Source organism: Hemiscyllium ocellatum, chromosome 13 (assembly GCF_020745735.1).
Source record: "Hemiscyllium ocellatum isolate sHemOce1 chromosome 13, sHemOce1.pat.X.cur, whole genome shotgun sequence".
Taxonomy (NCBI): Eukaryota; Metazoa; Chordata; class Chondrichthyes; order Orectolobiformes; family Hemiscylliidae; genus Hemiscyllium; species Hemiscyllium ocellatum.
In genome coordinates, this window is record NC_083413.1 from 58,778,557 (window position 1) to 58,800,836 (window position 22,280).

Below are 22,280 nucleotides of genomic sequence, written 5' to 3' on the forward strand. Positions count from 1 at the left end.
TGATGTGACCTGTTCTCACGTATATATGTAATTATGACATAATTCTCATATTACTCTGTATTAGGGATCATTGCATCATCTCTCTAGTAGGTTAATATTAAGTAATCCTGAAGTTATAAAGATGTCTATATTTCATTTGTACATCCTTCAAACTGCATGGATACAACATACTGTACAAAACATTACTACAATTTGTTTGGGAGAGGAGGTGAGGAGAGAAGAAATTTAATTAACCCAGAAGTGAAACATCAATGTGTTCCAACTTTTATAATTTATAGGACACCACATCTCTATCGTCTTCAAAAGGAGGGGGTGGTGGTGGAGGAGGAATGAGCGTTTACAAGTCTGGCTGGCTTTACAAAGGGAATTTCAATAGCACTGTGAATAACAGCATTACTGTCCGAGTAAGTTGTTCTTTCCTTAATTGATTCCGTTAACATAGCAGGATTTGTTTAAAATTTTACAATGCAGAACTGTTCCAACTATTAGAACAAAGCAAACTGAACAAACATTGTTTTCAGCAGTATTAGTTTGCAAATATTACTTTCCTGAAAAGGTTAAAAAGTTCAATATTAGCTCCTGGCAATTTCTGGCTTTGGTATTTTAGCAAATGTAACATTGTTTTTCTCTCCAAATTATTGAAATGTCTTGCTGATTCAAGGACAAAATACTGCTGGAAATCTCGTATAAAAACAGAAAATGCTGAAAGTATTCAGCATATGCAAGGGCCAAAATAATATTCCAGGTTGATGACCAATATGTAGTTCTAATTTGAGCCTACACACTGGCCGTACATGAAAATTGTGATCTATAGCCTCTGTTTGGCTTCTGCATCATTCAGAAGTGTTTTGTCCACAGTACTGTTTATTTTACAGAAACATTCATTGCACATCCTGCACCTCCATGCAATAATCCCCCTTTCAGTCTGTTGTTTTATCTTTCAGATCAGATGTGTCTCTACTCATACGATAATGCCTTATTCATGTACAATCAACAACCAACCTTGTTGTAATGGAGCCCAAAGGAAATATGGAATAGTCTCCCCATATTTTCAATAAGGCTCTTTATGAGCCTCCAGATTCAACTATTTCAGGCCATAACCTCTACCTCCATTTTTTGGGACAGGATTTGAGAGTGATGATCCTGGTCGCTTTTTACACCTCAACTGGATTTATCATTTGTTTCTTTATTGTTATCCACTTCTGTTTTTGCACTTAACTTCCACATTTTTCTGCTTAAAACCTGTTGCATTTCTAACATTTTACAGTTCTGACGAAAGGTCATTGAACTGAAACATGAAGGATGAAATTGGAGGTGATCTGACCAGTGTATTAGTTTACCAGCATGATCCAGGTCACAGTCCGGGAAGAGTTTCAGACATCCTTCCTCACCTGGCTATACCTGTGGCCACAGACTGCCTTTGGGAGGATGGCCTTTCCACACTGATGCTCCAGTCGCAGTGCCATTTTCAAGTTCGCATCACGTTTTGATAGCATACCTGAAGATGGAGCTTTCATTTCTCTTCCTTACTGCAGCAACAGGCTGCAGCTCCTTCAATAGGCCCTTCAGCTTTGATAACTTGCCTGTCATCCTTAGTTGGATGGCAAGCATGATCTCTGGCCAAACAAGACAAAAGCAATGCTTGATGACTGTTCTTAACAAAGTGACTTTGATCTCAGGGCTTGCCAAATTTGCTCACTAACTCTGATTCTCCCTCTTAAGATACAAGCTGATCTGCTGAAGTGTTTTTGCATTTTCTGTGTTTAGAACTAGATTGTGGTAGTTTAATGACCTCACATTTGTTCAGATTTTTTGTCTGTCTGGGTATAATATTAAAATTTACTCTGTTTTGCAGTCTTTTAAAAGGCGATACTTCCAGCTAACACAGTTATCGGATAACTCATACATTATGAACTTTTACAAAGATGAAAAAATCTCAAAAGAACCTAAGGGTTGTATCTTCCTGGACTCTTGTACAGGAGTCCTTCAGGTAAGAGTGTGCTGTCAACTTGTATTAAATCAAAGATCTGTACCACCTTGCAAAATTCAAAGCTTTTTAAATATTTCTGGTTATTATCTATTCTGATCAATTTATTGCATACTAAAAACTCTGGAATGGTAACACTAAAAAGGCATTGCAGTTGTTGGTAACTGTGAGCATGTTTTGTCACACACGTGGGGAATTCATTGCTATAGTGCCACTTTCATAAGAGCTTTGAACAAGGAAAGGACTGAAGAAGCTAAGCAGTTGACTGAGCTCAAAGTAACTACAGACTGTCGCAGCCAAATTTGATCTTATATAAAATGGAGCTGTGAAATTTTCATCCAAAGTGAAAAAATAAACAGCTCGGCTCAAATGATATAAATATAGTTAACTAGGAAATTAGTACAATCGCTCAAATGAACAAAGGCAACCAAGAATTCTTTTTATTCATTCGTGCCAGGTTGACATTGCTGGTTGGATCGTTACTTATTGCCCGTGTATTGTTGCCGCTAAGAAAGAGGTAGTGAGCTGCCGTTTGAACTACTGCCTCATTTATACCAAGTTCACTCACAATGGGGTAAAAACAATGACCTCAGATGCTGGAAACCAGATTCTGGATTAGTGGTGCTGGAAGAGCGCAGCAGTTCAGGCAGCATCCAACGAGCAGCGAAATTGACATTTCGGGCAAAAGCTCTTCATCAGGAATAAAGGCAGAGAGACTGAAGCGTGGAGAGATAAGCTAGGGGGAGGTTGTGGGTGGGGAGAGAGTAGCATAGAGTACAATGGGTGAGGGGGGGAGGAGATGAAGGTGATAGGTCAGGGAAGAAAGGGTGGATGGAAAAGGAGCTAGGCAGGTCAGACAAGTCCGGACAAGTCATGGTGACAGTGCTGAGCTGGAAGTTTGAAACTAGGATGAGGTGGGGGAAGGGGAAATGAGGAAACTGTTGAAGTCCACATTGATGCCCTGGGGTTGAAGTGTTCCGAGGCGGAAGATGAGGCGTTCTTCCTCCAGGCGTCTAGTGGTGAGGGAGCGGCGGTGAAGGAGGCCCAGGACCTCCATGTCCTCGGCAGAGTGGGAGGGGGAGTTGAAATGTTGGGCCACGGGGCAGTGTGGTTGATTGGTGCAGGTGTCTCGGAGATGTTCCCTAAAGCGCTCTGCTAGGAGGCACCCAGTCTCCCCAATGTAGAGGAGACCGCATCGGGAGCAACGGATACAATAAATGATATTAGTGGATGTGCAGGTAAATCTTTGATGGATGTGGAAGACTCCTTTACGGCCTTGGATAGAGGTGAGGGAGGAGGTGTGGGCACAGGTTTTACAATTCCTGCGGTGGCAGGGGTAAGTGCCAGGATGGGAGGGTGGGTCGTAGGGGAGTGTGGACCTGACCAGGTAGTCACGGAGGGAACGGTCTTTGCGGAAGGCGGAATGGGGTGGGGAGGGAAATATATCCCTGGTGGTGGGGTCTTTTTGGAGGTGGCGGAAATGTCGGCAGATGATTTGGTTTATGCAAAGGTTTGTAGGGTGGAAGGTGAGCACCAGGGGCGTTCTGTCCTTGTTACGGTTGGAGGGGTGGGGTCTGAGGACGGAGGTGCGGGATGTGGACGAGATGCGTTGGAGGGCATCTTTAACCACGTGGGAAGGGAAATTGCCGTCTCTAAAGAAGGAGGCCATCTGGTGTGTTCTGTGGTGGAACTGGTCCTCCTGGGAGCAGATACGGCGGAGGCGGAGGAATTGGGAATACGGGATGGCATTTTTGCAAGAGATAGGGTGGGAAGAAGTATAGTCCAGGTAGCTGTGGGAGTCGGTGGGTTTTTAAAAAATGTCAGTGTCAAGTCGGTTGTCATTAATGGAGATGGAGAGGTCCAGGAAGGGGAGGGAGGTGTCAGAGATGGTCCAGGTAACTTTAAGGTCAGGGTGGAATGTGTTGGTGAATTTGATGAATTGCTCAACCACTTCACGGGAGCACGAGGTGATGAATTGCTCAACCTCACAATGGTGTTAAGGAGGGAGTTTCAGGATTTGACATGGCAACACTGAAATTGCAATGTAGTTTCAATTCAGAATGGTGAATGGCTTGGAGTGGAACTTGAAAATGGTGGTCTTCCCATATATCTGCTGCCCTTGTGAGTTTTGGAAGGTACAGTTTCAAGAGTCTATGTGGATTTCTCCAGTGCATCTTGTTGATAGTACACACTGCTGCGACAGATTGTATGACAGGTGGAGAGAGGAAATGCTTGTGGATGTAGTGCTAATCAAGTGAGCTGCTGTGTCTTGGATGGTGGCATGCCCCTTGAAACTGCATTCATCCAGGCAATTGGTGAGTATTCCAACTTACTTCTGACATGTGCCTTGTAGTTGGTGCACTGACTTTGGTGAGCCAGTTACTTGCTGCAGGCCATTTCTTGTATTTATGGAGCTAATTCAGTTCAATTTCTGGTGAATGGTAACCCCCAGGATGTTGATATCACAGGATTCAACAATGGTAATGCCAATGAATGTCAAGGGCAATTTTTGTATTGTCTTTATGAAGATGCTGTTGCCTGGCACCAGTGTGGAATGTTACTTATCACTGTCAGCCCAAACCTGAATATTGACCAGGTTTTAATGCAGTTGGACATTGTCGGCTTCAGTATCTGAGAAGTTGTGAATGGTGTTGAACACAATATGAAGATAGTGAACATCCCCACTTCTTACTTTATGATGGAGGGAAGTTATAGATGGAGCAGCTGAAGATGTTTGAGTCTTGGACACTACCCTGGAGAATTCCTGCAGTGATGTCCTGTTGCTGAGGAGCTGACCTGGATTTTTCCCTTGCCCTGAAATCCTTTATTCCAACGTAGATTAGACTGTATGGAATCCCCATCATAAAAAGCTCGGAAGGAAATGCTTGATTAAATTGAATTTTCTGCAGGGCAATTTCACTAAACCTGGAATACTCTTAAAGTCTTCATTAGATCTGAGACTTTAGATGTTTCTGATGAAATCATGTAAAATTATTTGGAAAAAGTTATTCTGTCAGATTCTGTCTAACTCCTGACTAAATATTAAAGTGATCCCACACTTACTTCATACACCCTAAACTAGTTGACCCGCAGTCCATGTGCCATACTAAGACCCAATTCCCATGTTGAGACCTGCTTCCCCCTTTCTCCCCCCTCTCACCAAACCTGAGCTGACATCACTAGCCTCTCTCTACATAACCAGACCCACTATAACTGATCTGACACTATCCTTCCCCCACTACATACAACTACATTGCTGACCCCTTCCTTCTGCTGGTCTAACCCAATGTTCCAGCTCCAGCTACCATCCCTCCCCCAACCCCCTCACACCAGCGCTACCACCGTCACCATCACTGGATCCACCTGACTATCCCCTAGCCAGATCTGATTTCTTCCACCTGCTGCATTACTTACCTTGCCACCTTGCACCTTGGCACCCTATCCAGTCAGCACCATGCCCCATACTACCTGTGTGAGATTGCCATTCCTCAAAAGATCCAGGGTCATATTTCATGATAGACAAGGGAATCTTGAAATGGGTGCAGACAGAAAAGTGAATCTGAGACCACAACCAGCTAAGTAATTTTGTCATTATGCAGCAGAACAGACTCAACGGATCAAATTGCCCACTTTTGCTCCTAGCTTCCTATTTGCAATGTTAAAATATTGATTCTACTTATTCCTTTCTAGTCCCCCTCTGTTGGCAAGGTGTTTGATAGCCACAGGTGTACACCATACCTAGTGATACTTTCAATGTGCTTTAGATTGAAGAATTTTGACCTAGGGACAGTGAATGAACAGTGATTATTGTTCCAGGTCAGTTTGATGTGAAGTTTAGAGGGTAACTTACAATGTCAAAAAGTGTGGTGCTGGAAAAGCAAGCAGGTCAGACAGCATCCGAGGAGCAGGAGAGCATAAGCCCTTCACCAGAAGCTTACAATGTCCAATGTGTTTCATGTAGCTTAGCATTGTAGTGGTCATGAGTCTGCAAGGTACTGTAGAAGAAACCTTGCTAAATTGCTGTGGTGCATCTTGTATATAGTGCACACTGCTGCTATACCATGTCAGGGATCTAGGATATGAATGTTTAACATGGTGGCTAGACTCCAGATTCTTTGTCCTGGACAGTGTCAAACATCTTCTATATTGTTGAAGATGTGGTCATCCATCACATTCCTAATTGTGTCTTCATTGATGAGAGAGAGATTTTGGGGAGTTGGGAAATGAGCTTCTCACTGCAGAATTCCAAGACTTTGGTCTGCAATCGTAGTCATATTTTTTTAAATGGCTGGTCCAGTTCAATTTCTGATCATTGGTGACCAGAACATTGAGAAAGGAGGAGAACCCACAATGGTAATACCATTGAATGTAAAGATAAGATGTTTATATTCTCTCTCGTTGCAGGTAGTTATTGCTTGGTGCTAGTGTGGTGTGGGTGTTACTTGTCACTTATTAGCCTAAGCCTGGATGTTGCCTGTGTCTTTCTGCATAGTTTCTGATCTGAGCAGTTGCAAACAACACTGAGCCTTGTACAATCATTAACAAGTATCCCCACTTCTGACCTTATGATATTTATTGATGAAGCAGCTGAAGATGGTTTGACTAAGGACATAATCCTGAGGAACTCTTGCAGAAGTGTCCTGAAGCTGAAATAATTGCCCTCCAGTAATCCCAACTAATTTCCTTTGTGCTTTGTGTTCTTCAACTACTGGAGAAATGTTTATTCCTAATTCCTATTTAGTCTAGTATTGGTAGGGCCCCTTGTTGCTATACTCAGTGAAGTGTTTCTTTGATGTCATGGACAGTCATGCTCGTAGAACATAGAACAGCACAGCAAAGGAACAGGCTCTTCAGCCCATCATGTCTGTGCTGACCATGATGCCATTCTAAACTAATCCCATCTGCCTGCACATGGTCCACATCTCTCTAATCCCTGCCTGTTTATGTGTCTGTATAAATGCTTTTAAACTTTGCTAATATATCTGCTTCTGCCACCTCCCCTAGCAGTGTGTTCCAGGGACCTACTACCCTCTGTGTAAAAAGCTTTCCTTGTACATCTTCTTTAAACCCAGGCCTTAAATTCAACTCTTTGATCAGTGGTTGGACCAAGACTGTAATGAGGACAGGAACAGACTGGATCTGGCAGAAATTCAGCTGAGTATTTGTGACACGATTACTACTGAATTGGTGTTGTTTGATTTCCCCACTGTGCCCCTTCCATCATTTTGTTGATGATTGAGTGGGGGCTGATGGGTGATAATCAGTTGGATCGGATATTTTCTGCTTGCTTGTATAGGACATAATGGGCAAGCTTCCATATTGTCAGTTGGATACTGGTGTTACTGTCTGTTAATGTAGCAGCATGTTAGTTTGTTAGGAGAAAGTCAGCATTCCAGATGTTGAAGAGTCAGAAAATGTGATGTTGGAAAAGCACAGCAGGTGGGGCAGCATCTGAGGAGCAGGAGAGTCAACGTTTTGGGCCTATGCCCTTCATCAGAAATGTGGAGAGGGAAGAGGGCTGAGGAAGAAAGGGGTGAGTGGGATGGGCAGGTAGGTGGGAAGGCGATAGGTGGATGCAGATGGCGGTTAATGGTGATAGGTCAGTGGGGAGGAGGGAGCAGATAAGCGGGAAGGAAGATGGATAGGTAGGACACGTCAAGAAGGCGGTGCCAAGTTGGAGGGTTAGAACTGGGATGAGGTTGGGGGAGGGAAGATTTGGAAACTGGTGAAGTTGATGTTGATGCCGTGTGGCTGTCGGGTCCTGAGGCAGAAGATGAAACGTTTTCCTCCAGTTGTCGAGTGGCTTGGATTTAGCAGTGGAGGAGGCCCACGACTTGCATATCCTTGGCAGAGTGGGAGGGGGAGTTGAAGTGGTCAGCCACAGGGTGGTGGGATTGTTGGGTTTGTGTGGACCAGCAATGTTCCCTGAAACGCTCCATGAATTGACGTCCTGTCTCCTCAATGTCAAGGAGACCACAAAAAGAGCAACAGATGTAATAGATGAGGTGGATTGATGAGCAAGAAAATCTCTGCCAGATGTGAAGTGATCCTTTGGGGCTTTGGATGGAGGTGAGGGGGGAGGTTTGGGAGCTGGTTTTACCCCTTGTGCAGTGGCAAGGGAAGGTGCCGGAAGTGGAGGGTGATTTGGTGGGAGGGGCATGAACTGAATGGAGGTGTCACAGAGGGAATGGTCTCTGCGGAATGCAGATGGGTTGGTGATGAAATTATGTTTTTGGTGGAGGGGTCTGACAAATTATGACAAACTCACGCCCACTGCATTATGGTAGGGTTAAAGGCCAGCATTCAGAGTTGTTTTTGAGCTCTTAGCTTTTGTATTTGGAATTGAAGGTTGGTTAATGCAAATGCAATTCATTTGCAATTGAAATTGTGCATACCACTGTTAACAATTTCGATGGATATAAAGTTGCAGGAAGCAGGGTTTGAAACTGCATTTTTTGGATTGCTGATCGTAAATGCAGTAACCTCAAAAACATGGCATTTATCTTCTAACATGGGGGCTGGCTGAACAAGCTGTGACAAATCAAACATACAGAAGGCCACAATGGAAAAAAAACATTGACGGTATGACCACAAGTTACTCCAGTTAGGCCAAGCAGATTTGTCAAAAGCTGTCATTTCAGCCACACTACAGAAGCGTCAATAGCGCTTCTTCAACCAATACTTTCTGTTTCTTATTAGAATTTTTAAAACGTTTTTATTTGTCTTATGTGCTTAGAAATATCCAGAATTTTTTTTGAGTATGCCACACTGCGTAAGTGTCCAACATTTATCTTGAAAATAGATTTATAAGTAGGAACAAAATTTTCGTAGTTGGAACAAAAAAATCAAAAATACCAAGGCCTTCATCTTTCATGGCACGTCTTACAGGAAATGATATGAGAACAAAACATTTTCTTTTATTTGATCTGGTTAACATTGTAGCTTTTAGGCTGAATTTTCATATTAGAGGTAGGATCATCTGGCGGGATTAATCCTAACTTTGCAGTCACGCCTGTCGAGAGATGACTGGCAAGTGAAATTTCCAGGAGTCCAAGCCCGAAGTGACCAGACTGATGCCTTTTGAAGCAATCAATGGCTCATCCACGTACAATTTCTCAGGTTTTACCTCTTGACCACTTTAGTCCATCCCCTCTGATACTTTCACTCCATCCACATCCTCGCCCTCATTGTCTTCATCCACCACTTGAACATTGTCCACTTTATGAACAGAACACAGCAGCACTTTCCTTTAAGGAAAGTAAGAACTCTCTGTGCAAATAGACTCTTTGAACTAACAGCATAAATAATGGCAAGCAGTTCTAAAATGGTTATCCTGCTGGATTGGAGCCAAGAGCCCATAAAATTTCCTGAGTAAATAAGGCTTTAGAACTGTGATCTCAATCGATTTATATACTGAAAGAAATGGGAAATAATTAAATAACTCCACATTATCATACAAGGTCACACTTCCAATAATGTAAAAGGCACTCTACCTTTTTATATATTGGATGTATTTGAGTCTCACTAATTTAAAGATGTTTATACATTTTTGAGATTGATCTTTTCCTTGAGAGCCTGCCAGTTGATACAAGTAACAGTTTGCGAAACATTTTGTTTGGGTAGTTTTATTTTTCAATCATGGTTGTCCTAACTCACCTTACTGACTATAGATATAACTGATAATCAGGCATTTAATAGTGAGGTAACAAGGAGAGAAATCCCCTTTCACTGATCTTTTTAAGATCTTCTCATATCCAATCCATGGTTCATACTACCATGTAAACAGGCAGGAGGCTCGGAGAGCACAGCAAGCCAGGCAGCATCAGGAGGTGCAGAAGTCGACGTTTCAGGTATAACCCTTCTTCCGGACTGGTGGTAGGTTTGGGGGGAGCTGCAGATAAAGGAGGAGGTGGGGACAGGGTGGTGAAGTGAGAATAGGTGAAGACAGGTAGAGGGTATGACCTGGTTGGTCAATGGGAGAAATGAATCCGGTCAGCGGCAGGGAGCAGTGGAAGGGAAGGAGACGGGCTGGGATGGGAGTCAGGAGATAGGGAGGGAGGTTATTTGAAATTCGACAACTCAATGTTGAGTCCTCTGGGTTGTAGGGTGCCCAGGAGGAAAATAAGATGTGGTTCCTCCAGTAGGAGCTGTGATTTGTTTTGACAATGGAGGACGCCAAGGATGGTCATGTTGGAAAGGGAATGATTGGGGAATTGAAATGGGCGGTGACTGGGAGGTCAGGTCAGCCCCTGTAGGCCTAGTCGTGATGCTCGGTGAAGCATCCCCTAAGTTTGTGCTTGTCTACCCGATGTAGAGAAGACCACATCAGGAGCACCTGATGGGCTAAACGGGGATGGAAGAGAGGCAGGTGAACCTCTGTCTCACCTGGAAGGGCTGTTTGGGGCCCTGGTTGGAGGCAGGGATGATGGTGTAGCAGCAGGTTTTGCATCTTTTCTAGGTGCAGGGGGAAGGTACTGGAGGTTCGGTGGCAGGGGTGGCATGAACAAGGACTGTCAGAGGGAATGGTCCTTGTGGAAGGAGTGGGAGGGGCAGATGCTCTTGGTGGTGGGGGGTACACCACCCCTTCCATACCTCCATCCAGGACCCCAAACAGCCCTTTCAGGTGAGACAGAGATTCACCTGCCTCTCTTCCATCCCGGTTTACTCCATCAGGTGCTCCTGATGTGGTCTTCTCTACATCAGGTAGACAAGCACAAACTTAGGGAATGCTTCACCGAGCATCTTGACTAGGCCTGCAGGGGCTGACCTGACCTCCCAGTCACCGTCCATTTCAATTCCCCCAATCACTCCCTTTCTGACATGACCATCCTTGGTTTCCATTGCCAAAACAAACCACAGCTCCTATTGGAGGACAACACCTTGTCTTCCGCCTGTGCACCCTATGGCCCAGAGGACTCAATATTGAGTTCTCCAATTTCAAATAACCTCCCTCCCCATCCACTGACTCCCTTCTCAGCCCCTCCCCCTCCCTTCCACTGCTCCCCGCCACCAACCGGATTCATTTCTCCCATTGACTAACCAGGTTGTAATCTCTACCTATCTTCACCTATCCCCACTTCACCACCCTGCCCCCACCTCCCCATTTATCTGCAGCTCCCCACTACACCCACCTCAGTCCTGAAAAAGGGTTACACCCAAAATGTCGACTTCTCCACCTCCTGGTGCTGCTGGCTTGCTGTGTTCTTCCAGCCTCCTGCTCGTCTATTTTGTATTCCAGCATCTGCAGTTTTTGTTTTATCTCGTACTACCATGTAGTGGATGTAAAACCCAACAGCCAATAAAGGCCAGCCACTTCCATGGAAAATCAACCTGAGGCAGGTTCTCCATTAGTCTGCAATGTCATTGGTTTTCTGCAGAAAGATGGGAATGAAGGGATTGTGTTGTTGTAGGTTTTATCTATCCTGTCGTGACTTGTCCTTGGATGAGCTTCCCCAATTTGTTATGACTAGTATACACGAGTCCTGGGGCCTACACCAGCAAACACAGGTCTTGGTTCTCACTCATATATAACCCCAGACATTTATTTTGCCTTGACTGCAGTCTTTTCTCCTATAACAATCATAGGTTGAGATACTCACAGGAGATTACAGTTCAGTTTGTAGAACATTGCTCCTCTAGGCACATCTGGGACACCTTCAAGTGTAACTTCCCGGAACTCCTGTCCTGGTAGCCATTGAATTTGTATTAGCAATCATTTGCTGCCTGTCTTTCAGATAAAAAACATGCTGCAATTGAAGTTTGTTATGTCCATAGTTTTGGGACAATTGGCTCATGATTATGACAGCACACACAGGGTTATTTTGGCTTTAGCTTAGGATCAAGAGAGTCTGTATCAAATACAGGTACACACTGATCTTGCAAAAACAACCATTCAATCAAAAAACTCAACTTATTACAGATAAACTTTTATTTGAAAAGCACATGATCCCAGATCCTCAGTGACACAATCTTGCTACATTGCTGAATAATGTGACATTTTCAATGGCCTATCTACCATATTTTGATGCGCATTCAAACCCCTCATCTACAATAACAACAAAAAAAAGCAAAGAATTGGGAAAGGGTAATTGAAATCTGAAAGGGTTCAGAAAAGATTTACAAGGATGTTGCCAGGGTTGGAGGATTTGAGGTACAGGGAGAGGTTGAACAGGCTGGGGCTGTTTTCCCTGGAGCGTCGGACGCTGAGAGGTGACCTTATAGAGGTTTACAAAATCATGAAGGGCATGGATAGGATAAATAGGCAAAATCTTTTCCCTGGGGTCAGGAAGTCCGGAACTAGAGGGTATAGATTTAGGGTGAGAGGGGAAAGATACAAAAGAGACCTAAGAGACAACGTTTTCACTCAGAGGGTGGTACATGTATGGAATGAGCTGCCAGAGAAAGTGGTGGAGGCTGGTACAAATGCATCATTTAAATGGCATCTGGATGGGTATATGAATAGGAAGGGTTTGGAGGGATATGGACTGGGTGCTGACAGTTGGGACTAGGTTGGGTTAGGATATCTGGTCAGTGTGGACGAGTTGGACCAAAGGGTCTGTTTCCATGCTGTACCTCTCTATGACTCTAAATGCAAAATATAAAAGAAACCAAAATTGCTGGAGAAACTCAACAGGTCTGGGCAGCATCTATGAAAAGAAAGCAGAGTTAACGTTTGATGTCCAGGGACCCTTCCTCAGACCATCATCTGCATTGCCTTGTTAGAAACATGACAGCAGTGATTTCAAAGGTGTGATGGCAGACTTTTCAATTGAAATGTCTTACTGCTCCACTGTGAAATGAAGAATTGGGAGATGTTGATGAAATATTTATTGAGCAAAATAACTATGACTCATCGCAAATCTATTAATGACCTATTTCATGCCAAGGAGACTACAGTGTAGAAAGCAATTGTCTTCTGATGTACGAAACAAGAAGCAAATGAGACAATTGATGAATTTTGCATGCCATTGAAACAACAAGCAACCACATGTGACTTTACTGAAATAGGATATCAAAGCATAAATAATCAAAGATTGTATACCTAGCCAACTATACTGAGCGGCGCTGAAGGAAAGACAGAAGCTATCAAGAGGTTTCCAAGTAAGCATGATTACTGTTGCCTTCAGAATCTAGAGCCATTATGTTGGGGCTAACAATCATATGCATAGCACAGCAAAATGGTCAGTGAATATAGCCATACGTTTTTGTTGTCTGCTGGAAATAACCAATCAGGGACCTTTCCCTGCTCTCAGAGATACAGGAGTTTCTGTCACTGTTGTCGTGATTGTAACAAGGTTGGCCAAGTGGACCTCATAGAATATGAGTTCCCTGACTGGACCAAATTAACAGCCCCCATCAGGGAGCCCTGGCTGACAGATAAGAACAGGAGCATCAGTCCTTCTCAATCTGAGAGCTGGCTCTGAGGGTGCTGGATCAGTATTAAGGATTCTCCACGTATAAATAAAGTGTGACTAGGTGACAAGATACTGGCTTCTGTGGTGTTATTTCAACTGTCATGGGAACTTTCAATAAACTTTAGGATTTCCCCATTCTTTAAGAACCAGAAACTACTCAAATGTTCCCTTACAACAGTGATGAACCCCTGAAGGTTCTCAGGACTTTGGGAATCCCAATCTCACCAAGACACAAGTACTGTATTTGATGTGATAGCTGGAAAATGTATTATGCTTATCGGTTTCCACTCATCAATAGGTGTGCATGCAATTGCTGTCACTGCATGATTCCTACACACATCAACAAAATTCTTGGATTGTATGTTGGCCAATTCACTGGTATTGGCAAGCTGAAAGCTGATATATGCAAGCACCATGCACATCCCAATCTGCTCTCAGTCTTACACCAGTGGTGACAAGTGCCCATTTCATGTCCAAAAGCATACAGAAAAGAATTATGTGAAATTAAACACAGAGTGACATGTGAAATTCAGAGCTACACTACCCCAACAGGGAGGTAAAGTGCTTGTGAAATACGATGGTCATGTTCAAAAGCAAACAATTCCATACAACAGCCAGCCATTTCCTGTGACCAAAACAAAATGGTTCATGATCTGTCTAAGCACAGCAGCAAATCCTCACACAAAACACATCATTCTTCAAAACATTGAAGACACTATTCATAAGCATTGAATCCAATTCCAAGTTCAATCTCTCACGTAAAAAGGAGTTAAATGGCATCACACCTGATGTCAGGTGATGAAATAAAATGTCCAGCACATATCAGTCGGTTATGTTTCAAATGGGACTATTTTCAGTTATTTAAGAAATCTTTCTTCTAATTGTTTATTGCTGAGCACATTCATAAAGTAATATTAAAGTTTGCATCCATGATTGTGTTGCTGGTAGAGTTGAATGTTCAAGTAATATTTATTGTTTACAGTTTTGGAAACAAACTATAGAAACATACCATCCTTCTGAACAAAGAAGGGATGAGATATAACGTATTAAGAATGGCATCATACATTTTGTCCACTTAAGGCTGCCATACATACATCTACTGGCACAGAAAGAAAATAAATTAGGGGGGCAAAGACAGGCCACAACATATCTTTGCCAGATTAGAATAAAGAAAATCCAAGATAGTTTATAAGCATGTGAAGAGTAATAGGATTACCAGCAAAATAACGTGGCCTATTAGAGACCTCTAGAGCAATTTGTGCATGGAGCCAGAGGATGTGGGTGAGGTCTTAAATGAATGTTTCTCATCTGTATTCACAAAGGAGAAAGATATTGTTTCCAGGGATTTCAGTTAGGATGGTGAGACTCTGGACCAGTTTAAGATTGGTAATGAGGAGGATATATTCAATGTTTTAGAGTGCATAAATCCCAGGCTGCTGTGGGAGGTAAAAGAGAAGAATGTTGGGACCTTGGTGAATAGATTTAATATTTTGCTGGTGACAGTGAAGTGCCAGATAACTGGATGATGGCTAATGTGGTTCTTTTGTTCAAGAACAGCAGCAAGGGTGGGCCAGGCAATTCCAGACAGTTAGTCTGACATAAGTGGTAGAGAAATTTTTGGAACAAATTCTGAAGGACAGGATTAAGCAATACTTGGAAAGGCAGGGATTAATCACAAATGGTCAGGATGAATTGTTTGAGGGAGATCCTGTCTGACTAATGTAATTGAGTTTTTTGAAAAGTAACTAAATATATTGATGAGAATAATACAGTTGATGTGGTTTACACGGACTTCAGTAAGTTCTTTGGCAAATCCCAAATGGGAGGTTGGTCCAAGAGGTAAGATGTTATGGGATCCAAGGCAAGTTGGCAAACTGGCTTTCAAATAAGCGGCAAAGGATAATGGTGGAGGGGTGTTTTTGTAATTGGAAGCCTATGATCAGCAGTGTACTACATGGTTCGGTGCTGGGACCCTCGCCGTTTGTTATTTACATTGACGACTTGGATGAGAATGTAGACAGTACAATTAGTAAGTTTGTAGATATCACAAAAATTGGTGGTGTTATTGATAGTGAGGAGAATAGTCTCAGGCTACAGAGTGATATTGATCAGCTGGTAAATTGGGCAGAGTAATGACAGATAGAATTTAATCCCGTTAAGTGCAAGATGGTACATTTTAGGAGGCCTAATAGGGAAGGATATGCGCAATGAATAATAGGTTCTTAGGGATTTGGGAGAAACAAAGGGACATTGGTGTACAAGTCCATTGATCCCTGCAGGCTTCAACACAGGTAGACAGGGTCGTGAAAAAGGCATAAGGGATGCTTGCCTTCATTAGCTGGGGTGAAGAATATAGGAGCAAGAAAGTCTTGTTACAACTTTATGCAACATTAATTAGGTCATATGTGCAATACTGGTCACCATTTTGTGGAAAGAATATGATTGCTTTGGAGAGGGTGCAGAGGAGTTTCACCAGGATGTTGCTTGTACTGAAAAGTCCCAGTGATGAGGAGAGACTGTTTAGACTAGTTTTGTTTTCCTTGACGGAGAGGACGCTGAGGGAGGATCTTATTGAGGAATACAAAATCTTGAGAGGCACAGACAAGATAGCTCATGAGAATCTTATCCACATAGTATTCATGTCTAAGATCAGATGGTACAAGTTTAAGTGAAGTGTAAGTGGTTTAGAGGAGATTGGAGGAATATTTTTCACCTAGAGGATGGTAGAAAATGAAATGCACTGCCTGAGAGGGTGGAGGAGGCAGGTGCTATCACGACATTTAAGAAACAGTTTGATGACCCCCTAAAATGCCAGGGCACAGTAGGCTGTGGATTAAGTGTGGGTAAATTGGATTAATGTAGTTTTATATTTGTTGATCAGTGTAGATGTGGTGGGCCAGAGGGCCTGTTTCTATGCTATATAATTCTAAAGCCCAGAATAGATGGAATACTAAGGTCCTCACTCTATCTGGGAGTGGGGCTCATGAAATACAGCACGTAGCAATTAGTAGGGTTAATAGAGGCATAGGCTGGCCGCTTAAGCACTTCATTCCACTCCCACTTGCTGTTGGCAGTTCCATGCCAAATAGGTAGCTGGGAAGCTTTCATTGAGTAGGCTGGTTTCAGGCAAGGGGAAAATCTGCTTTAAGATCTCCTGCACCCACTCAAAGTATGATCGCCATAAGGTCATACTCTTCCTCCAATCTTCCCTATCAGTGGCCTTTCTAACCTGGTTCCCTACCCCTTTCATTCCCATTCACAGGGGCAACCAGGCTGATCTTCTGTTACTCTGGACCTACCTTCAGTTTACCTTCCATAATCATCTCCCCTTCAGGGATTGCCTGTGGTCCCATTTGCATTTGCAACACAGGAGACTGTTCATTGCCTTTGTCACTTTTTTTAAACTGCTCTACACTGATTCCTGTATTAAATCTCATCTGCCTTCTCTGCTGGAGTAGAAGTCAGTCTCAGATTTCCGGCCACTCCTCTGAATTGTGCTTTCCCTGACACTGGCATCATGCTGCTAAATATATACTCTGTTGTTTATAGAAATAATCTATCCTCTATAATGGAGCGTCCAAAATGTAATAATTTTCTCCAATTGCTGCTAACAAGTGAACCAACTCATAATTCCCACACTTCAATCTATTACACTTCAATTGGCCTTTTAAAGGATTAGTCTTACTGCATCTGATATAGTCAAACCCCGGATCTCCCTGTTTATTTGCACACCTCAGTTTCTTTCTCTTGTTTGCATCATATTCCTGTTTTCTCAAAAATGTGCTGCCTATAGTATTCATGTTCTGTCACTATGTTGATTCTTTGCCCATTCTGCTAGCAGTTTTCCAGGCATTACTTATCTGAATCTTTTGAACACGTTTCTGACAGACACCTCAGCACTTTCTGCAATTTTTCATAGCTATTAACGTTTTTTTATTCTTCAAAACATTTTTACATTTGGCGAGCATAACTGGCTTTAACAATACCATGCCACCATCCTTGTGGCAAATTTGCAAGGCTGTCTCTAATTTTACGTCAACGATTTGAAGATAGTTTTAGATATCTATTGCTTTATTGCCATTGCTGATGTTCGAAAGTTTTAAAAGTTATTCATAAAGTTGCCAATGTCACTCTTCTTTCCCTATTCCAAGTTCATGCCACCTTTTACACTGTAGCTGTGCTTCTCCCGTCCTTCCCCACACCCACTTTATTTCACCAGTCATGGTTTCTGACTACTTGCCTCCAAAGAATTGAGCTCTGTTGCACAGGGGCAGGAAATCCTGACCATGTTAAACTGTGGGATGAGGTTCCACTGATAGTACAAAACTTCGTTGACTGAATCCAGTCAAGCAAGAAGAACAAGAATGGCATAAGTGTGGAGCTGGAAATCAAAGTGGGGCTGGCGAAAATGCTATTTGTTTGTCTGCATTGCCGTCAAATCAACTCAAGTCGGCAAATAGAAGGCAGTGACTGTCAGTATGCAAGATTGTTGTATCATTCAAGACAAAATACTGATCTCACATTGTAGACTGATAGACAAAAGCACAATAACTGTGGTTAGCTTTCATAAACCGACACAGATGGTGGAAATAAAATCATGGTGGGACAACTGTTCAAATTAAAACCGACACTTGATGATGTATATGAAGCAGTCAGAGCAAAAACAGTCTGGGATACTAAGTATTATGTTACAAATCCTTCCAGTCACTTGCAACTTTGAAAAAGCAGATCAGACATCTATCAAGATTAGCATTTGAGACCACTTGACACATGAGAAGGATTCTGACAAAAATGAGAACAAAGTTAGATCAATGATAGTTTGGATTTTTAATTGGATGCAATTTATTCGAGTGGATGGAATTATTTAAAGACATTTGTAAAGGGCATTAACCAGAAATACTTTAAGCAAGCCTAATCTGCTTTCCAATAGAAATGAGTCCACAGTGGATTATTTCATTATGGCCGAGAAACCATGGAAACTCTGATTTTGATTTTGGATTGTTGAAATGTCAGAAAACTGGTTTATATTTCATTCTTAGCACAACTAGATTCTGGTTTCTGGTACTGTCATTTGTTTTCTTTTAATATACCCTCACTATCATACCCCACAAGATACATTGAAGAAAAGAATATCTAGCCATAATGATCTGTAAAGAATTTATTTATAGGAGACTATGTCCTGGACTAGACAATCAGATTCAGTTCATATTTGTCAGATTACTCTCTTGCCCTTCCCCGTGTGTGAACATTTCCCAATGCCATGAAGAAGTATTGTAACTGTGGATCACCTTTGCAGTATCACCGTCACTTATTCTGTCATGTGATGGTCATATAAGTAACTATTTGAAGTATGCTTATTTCATACACTTGTGTATAACAGAAAAAGTGTTTTTTCTATTGAATGTTACTGTTGATAGAATTGCAGAATGTTTGTCCGAGGTTAAATGGAACCTAAACATGAAAGATTTATTCCCCAGCTTGTAACAAAAAGCTGAAAGATATAGTCCCTTCCTTTGTTATGTCACATGTATTCACGTTGCAAATTATATAATGCATTTCTGTTATTTACACTAAAGTAATAGTGTTTTGCATAAAGTGATTGGATATTGATTTTCACTCTCTGTCCAACCCCAAATGTTGAGGGAAGAATACTCTTCCAGTGGAGGGATTTGGGCATGTATTTCTCTGTGTCTATAAGTACTTGAAGCTATCAGCAATTCCACCTTTTGGAAGAGGTGCTGACTCCCCAGATGCTTGGGAATTCTGTCTGCAGCCCCTCAAAGTTATCATAAGGATGCTGAACCCATTAGATTACCCAGGCTGAACAATAGGGTCAAAATACCAGGACTCTTTACATTAACACTGTTATGACCATACCCCAGATGAGGTTTCCCAATTCAGGATGGTTCCAGATGAGGTACCCAAACTGTTAAAGTGAGGAGGAATAAACAGCTCTCCTTCTTTAATCGCTCACCTACTCTGTTGGTTGCAACAAGGTTAATTTGAAAAAGGATCCCTCCACTGCTTACAAGACCCAAATTAACTTACGTTTTTGAAGGAGCCAGTTTAAAAAGGCTTTATTTAATTAACAAAGAGCAAGTTTAGTAATTTCTGAATGTGAAATGCAAAGCTTATTAACAAAATCATTCTGTTTGCTTGTCCTTGTTATTTTATGCTTACATATTGGATCAAAATGACCAGTTCATGCATTCTTTTTCTCTACTTTCTTTTTTTTTAAAATTTCCAGAACAGTAAACTTCGTCGGTATGCCTTTGAGTTGCAAATGAACAACGTGACATACTTTGTGCTGGCAGCCGATAGTGAGCAGGATATGGATGATTGGATTTCGACCTTGAATCGAATCCTCCAGATCAATCCAGAAGGATCTATACAGGAAAGAAAAAGTGTGGACCTTACAGATGTCAAACATGATGAAACTCTGGGTAAGTTGATGCACTATGTGCAGCATTACGTGTTCAAAGTGAGGATGTCTAATTTCAGATCTTTTTAAAAACACATAGCTATAAAATTCTATAATGTGTATGTATTTTACTTAATGATCATAATTTATGAATAATTAGAATAAATTAAACAAAACTGAAGTAAGTACTTTATTTCAAAATGCAGAGCAATTTTAAGGTAATCCAAAATACTACTCTCATAATTAGGAGTGAGCTAAATTAGGAAAATTGTTTACTATATTGTAAACTATGCTCCAATTATTGATACCTTTAAATATGTGCTTTAGCTAACCGTTCCGGTTTCATCCTATTTGTAAATTCTTTAGCTGATTATGCATATGTTTTGGTGCAATTCAGCAAGAAATAGTTGAAGCTTGCTAAATTGATTAAGTTAACACATTACACAGACTCTGTTTGATTTACTTCATTATTTCACAGAGGATGAAGTGACAGATGTTAGCTCAAGTGATGTAACTGATTCCACTGAGGACGCCATCCATCCAGAATTAGCAAAGGTAAAGATAACTCAGGGGCAATGCCTTCTTCTTCTGACCTCCAATTGCTGTGTTGATAAAGTCACACCAAATCCACTGTTAGCCAAGGATTAAATGATAAAAAAAAGAACATTTTACACAGGAAAAAATAATGATTACTTTCGTGCAGAGAAAAATACATTGAAGCGGAGCTGGTTACTGAATTGAGATTTGAAAAGGCCACTTTTTGCAATCAGAATTAGGTATGACCTTTAAAGTCTTATGGCAAAACTGGGTGACAGCTGTGTATTTTTAACAGCCATTTGTGGGTTCAGAGTTTGAATCCAGACTTGCAAGTTGGGATGATTCTTTTAAAAGAAAACTTGTTAGTGGTCAAAAACTTTACGTGGCATAGGTGAAATCAAATTTTGTCATTTATTCCATAACTGTTAACATAATTTTTCCACAGAGAAGTATCTTAACGATGCCTATTTTATGCAATGCAGATATACCACAGTAGTGATGAGTTTTAATTGTGAATCATTATTATCCTATTAGATATGGAACTCTACCTTGCCCTGTCAGAATTTGAACATTTATTGGCCAATTTATTGTATTAAAATGAACATCTTTAAGGTTTTCATGGACAATTATTTACATGGACACCATCTTCTCTGCCAGGAATTGAGCTTTTAAGACCTTCAGACATGGCAGAATTTTAATCGCAATTACTTTCAGTGCAACTTGACTTTCTACAGTCTTTTATAGTACCTTACAAAAACTGTCCTCGAACCTGTCCACACCTCCAAAAATGAGCCAGCCATTCCTTACTCCCGATAAAAATGACCACATTTAAGACTGACTTTTAATAGCGCTCTTTTGCAGGCTTTTGCTGAGGTTCCAAAAATTAAACATGTCTTAGTAAGTTTTCAATATGTGTGATAAATTGACTAAGTTGCTACTATTATATGTCAATATAACTGGTAAATGTTCTGCGTTGGTTTTTAAAATCATTTTCAATAAATTTAAATCAAGATACTTGCAGTGGTGAGTAAGACAATTAAACAAATCAAATGATATATTTTATGACAAACAGATTAAAAACTGCATCAAGTTACCACTCTTAACTATACCATGAAACATTATCAATGCAGAATCTTATTTTTTAAGAGCCATCAAGTCCTAAAGTGCTATTTCATTGGATTATTAATGAGCAGAAATATGTAAATTGATTTAATCGTAAAGCCAAGGAAAAGAACTTGAGAAAACGAGAAACCCTTTGGGTTTTGAATATTCCAGGGCTCTGTCCCATCAGCGTAGTAGAGCAGAGCAGGTCTCAAGTAAAGCATTGAAACTTTGCCGAGTTGCTTGACTGCAGTTTAAAAATTTGGACTATGTAGGACACAATCCTAGCTCACATGTAACATTCCACTTCACCTTCTCATGGCTACCTTTATATCCAATATTTTTATAACCATTCCTAATTTCCCTTGAAAAGGTGGGGTATATTTTGTTCTTGAAGTTCTGCAGCCCATCTCTTATAGGTTCATCCATCATGCTGTCTGGAAGGGAGGACCAACTATTTGACCCAGTAGTGTATGGGTTGGAAGGAACTTGCAGTTGGTAGTGCTACCATCTGCTCTGCCTTTTGAAATGCAAGAGGCCCTGTGTTTTGTCTTGGAAAATTGCTGCAGCACAACTTGTTGATGTTGCACACAGCTGCTGATGTCATATATTAATGGAGAAAACAAATGTTCATGGTTGTGTATGGAATGATCTTTTCTAGATTTTGTCAAACTTCTTGAGTTCTGGTTGGAGCTACACACCTTCAGATAGTGGAGATACTCACACTCCTGATGTGTGTCTTGTAGACAGCAAACAGACTTTAGGACCGTCAGAACATGAGTTACTCATTGCAGAACTTTCAGCCTCTGAGCTGCTCTTG

At 41.5% G+C, this 22,280-nt stretch overlaps 1 protein-coding gene across 4 annotated transcripts in view; it reads left to right on the forward strand.

The window, feature by feature from the left end:
- The window catches only part of dock10 (dedicator of cytokinesis 10), a 341,361-nt gene that overhangs the window by 188,641 nt on the left and 130,440 nt on the right, over nt 1-22,280 (forward strand). For all 4 annotated transcript variants that reach the window (XM_060834855.1, XM_060834853.1, XM_060834857.1 and 1 more), the window contains exons 6-9: nt 279-404; nt 1,856-1,990; nt 19,649-19,844; nt 20,301-20,377. In XM_060834855.1, coding sequence (XP_060690838.1) covers nt 279-404; nt 1,856-1,990; nt 19,649-19,844; nt 20,301-20,377 — 534 coding nt within the window. The remainder of the gene's footprint in view (nt 1-278; nt 405-1,855; nt 1,991-19,648; nt 19,845-20,300; nt 20,378-22,280) is intronic.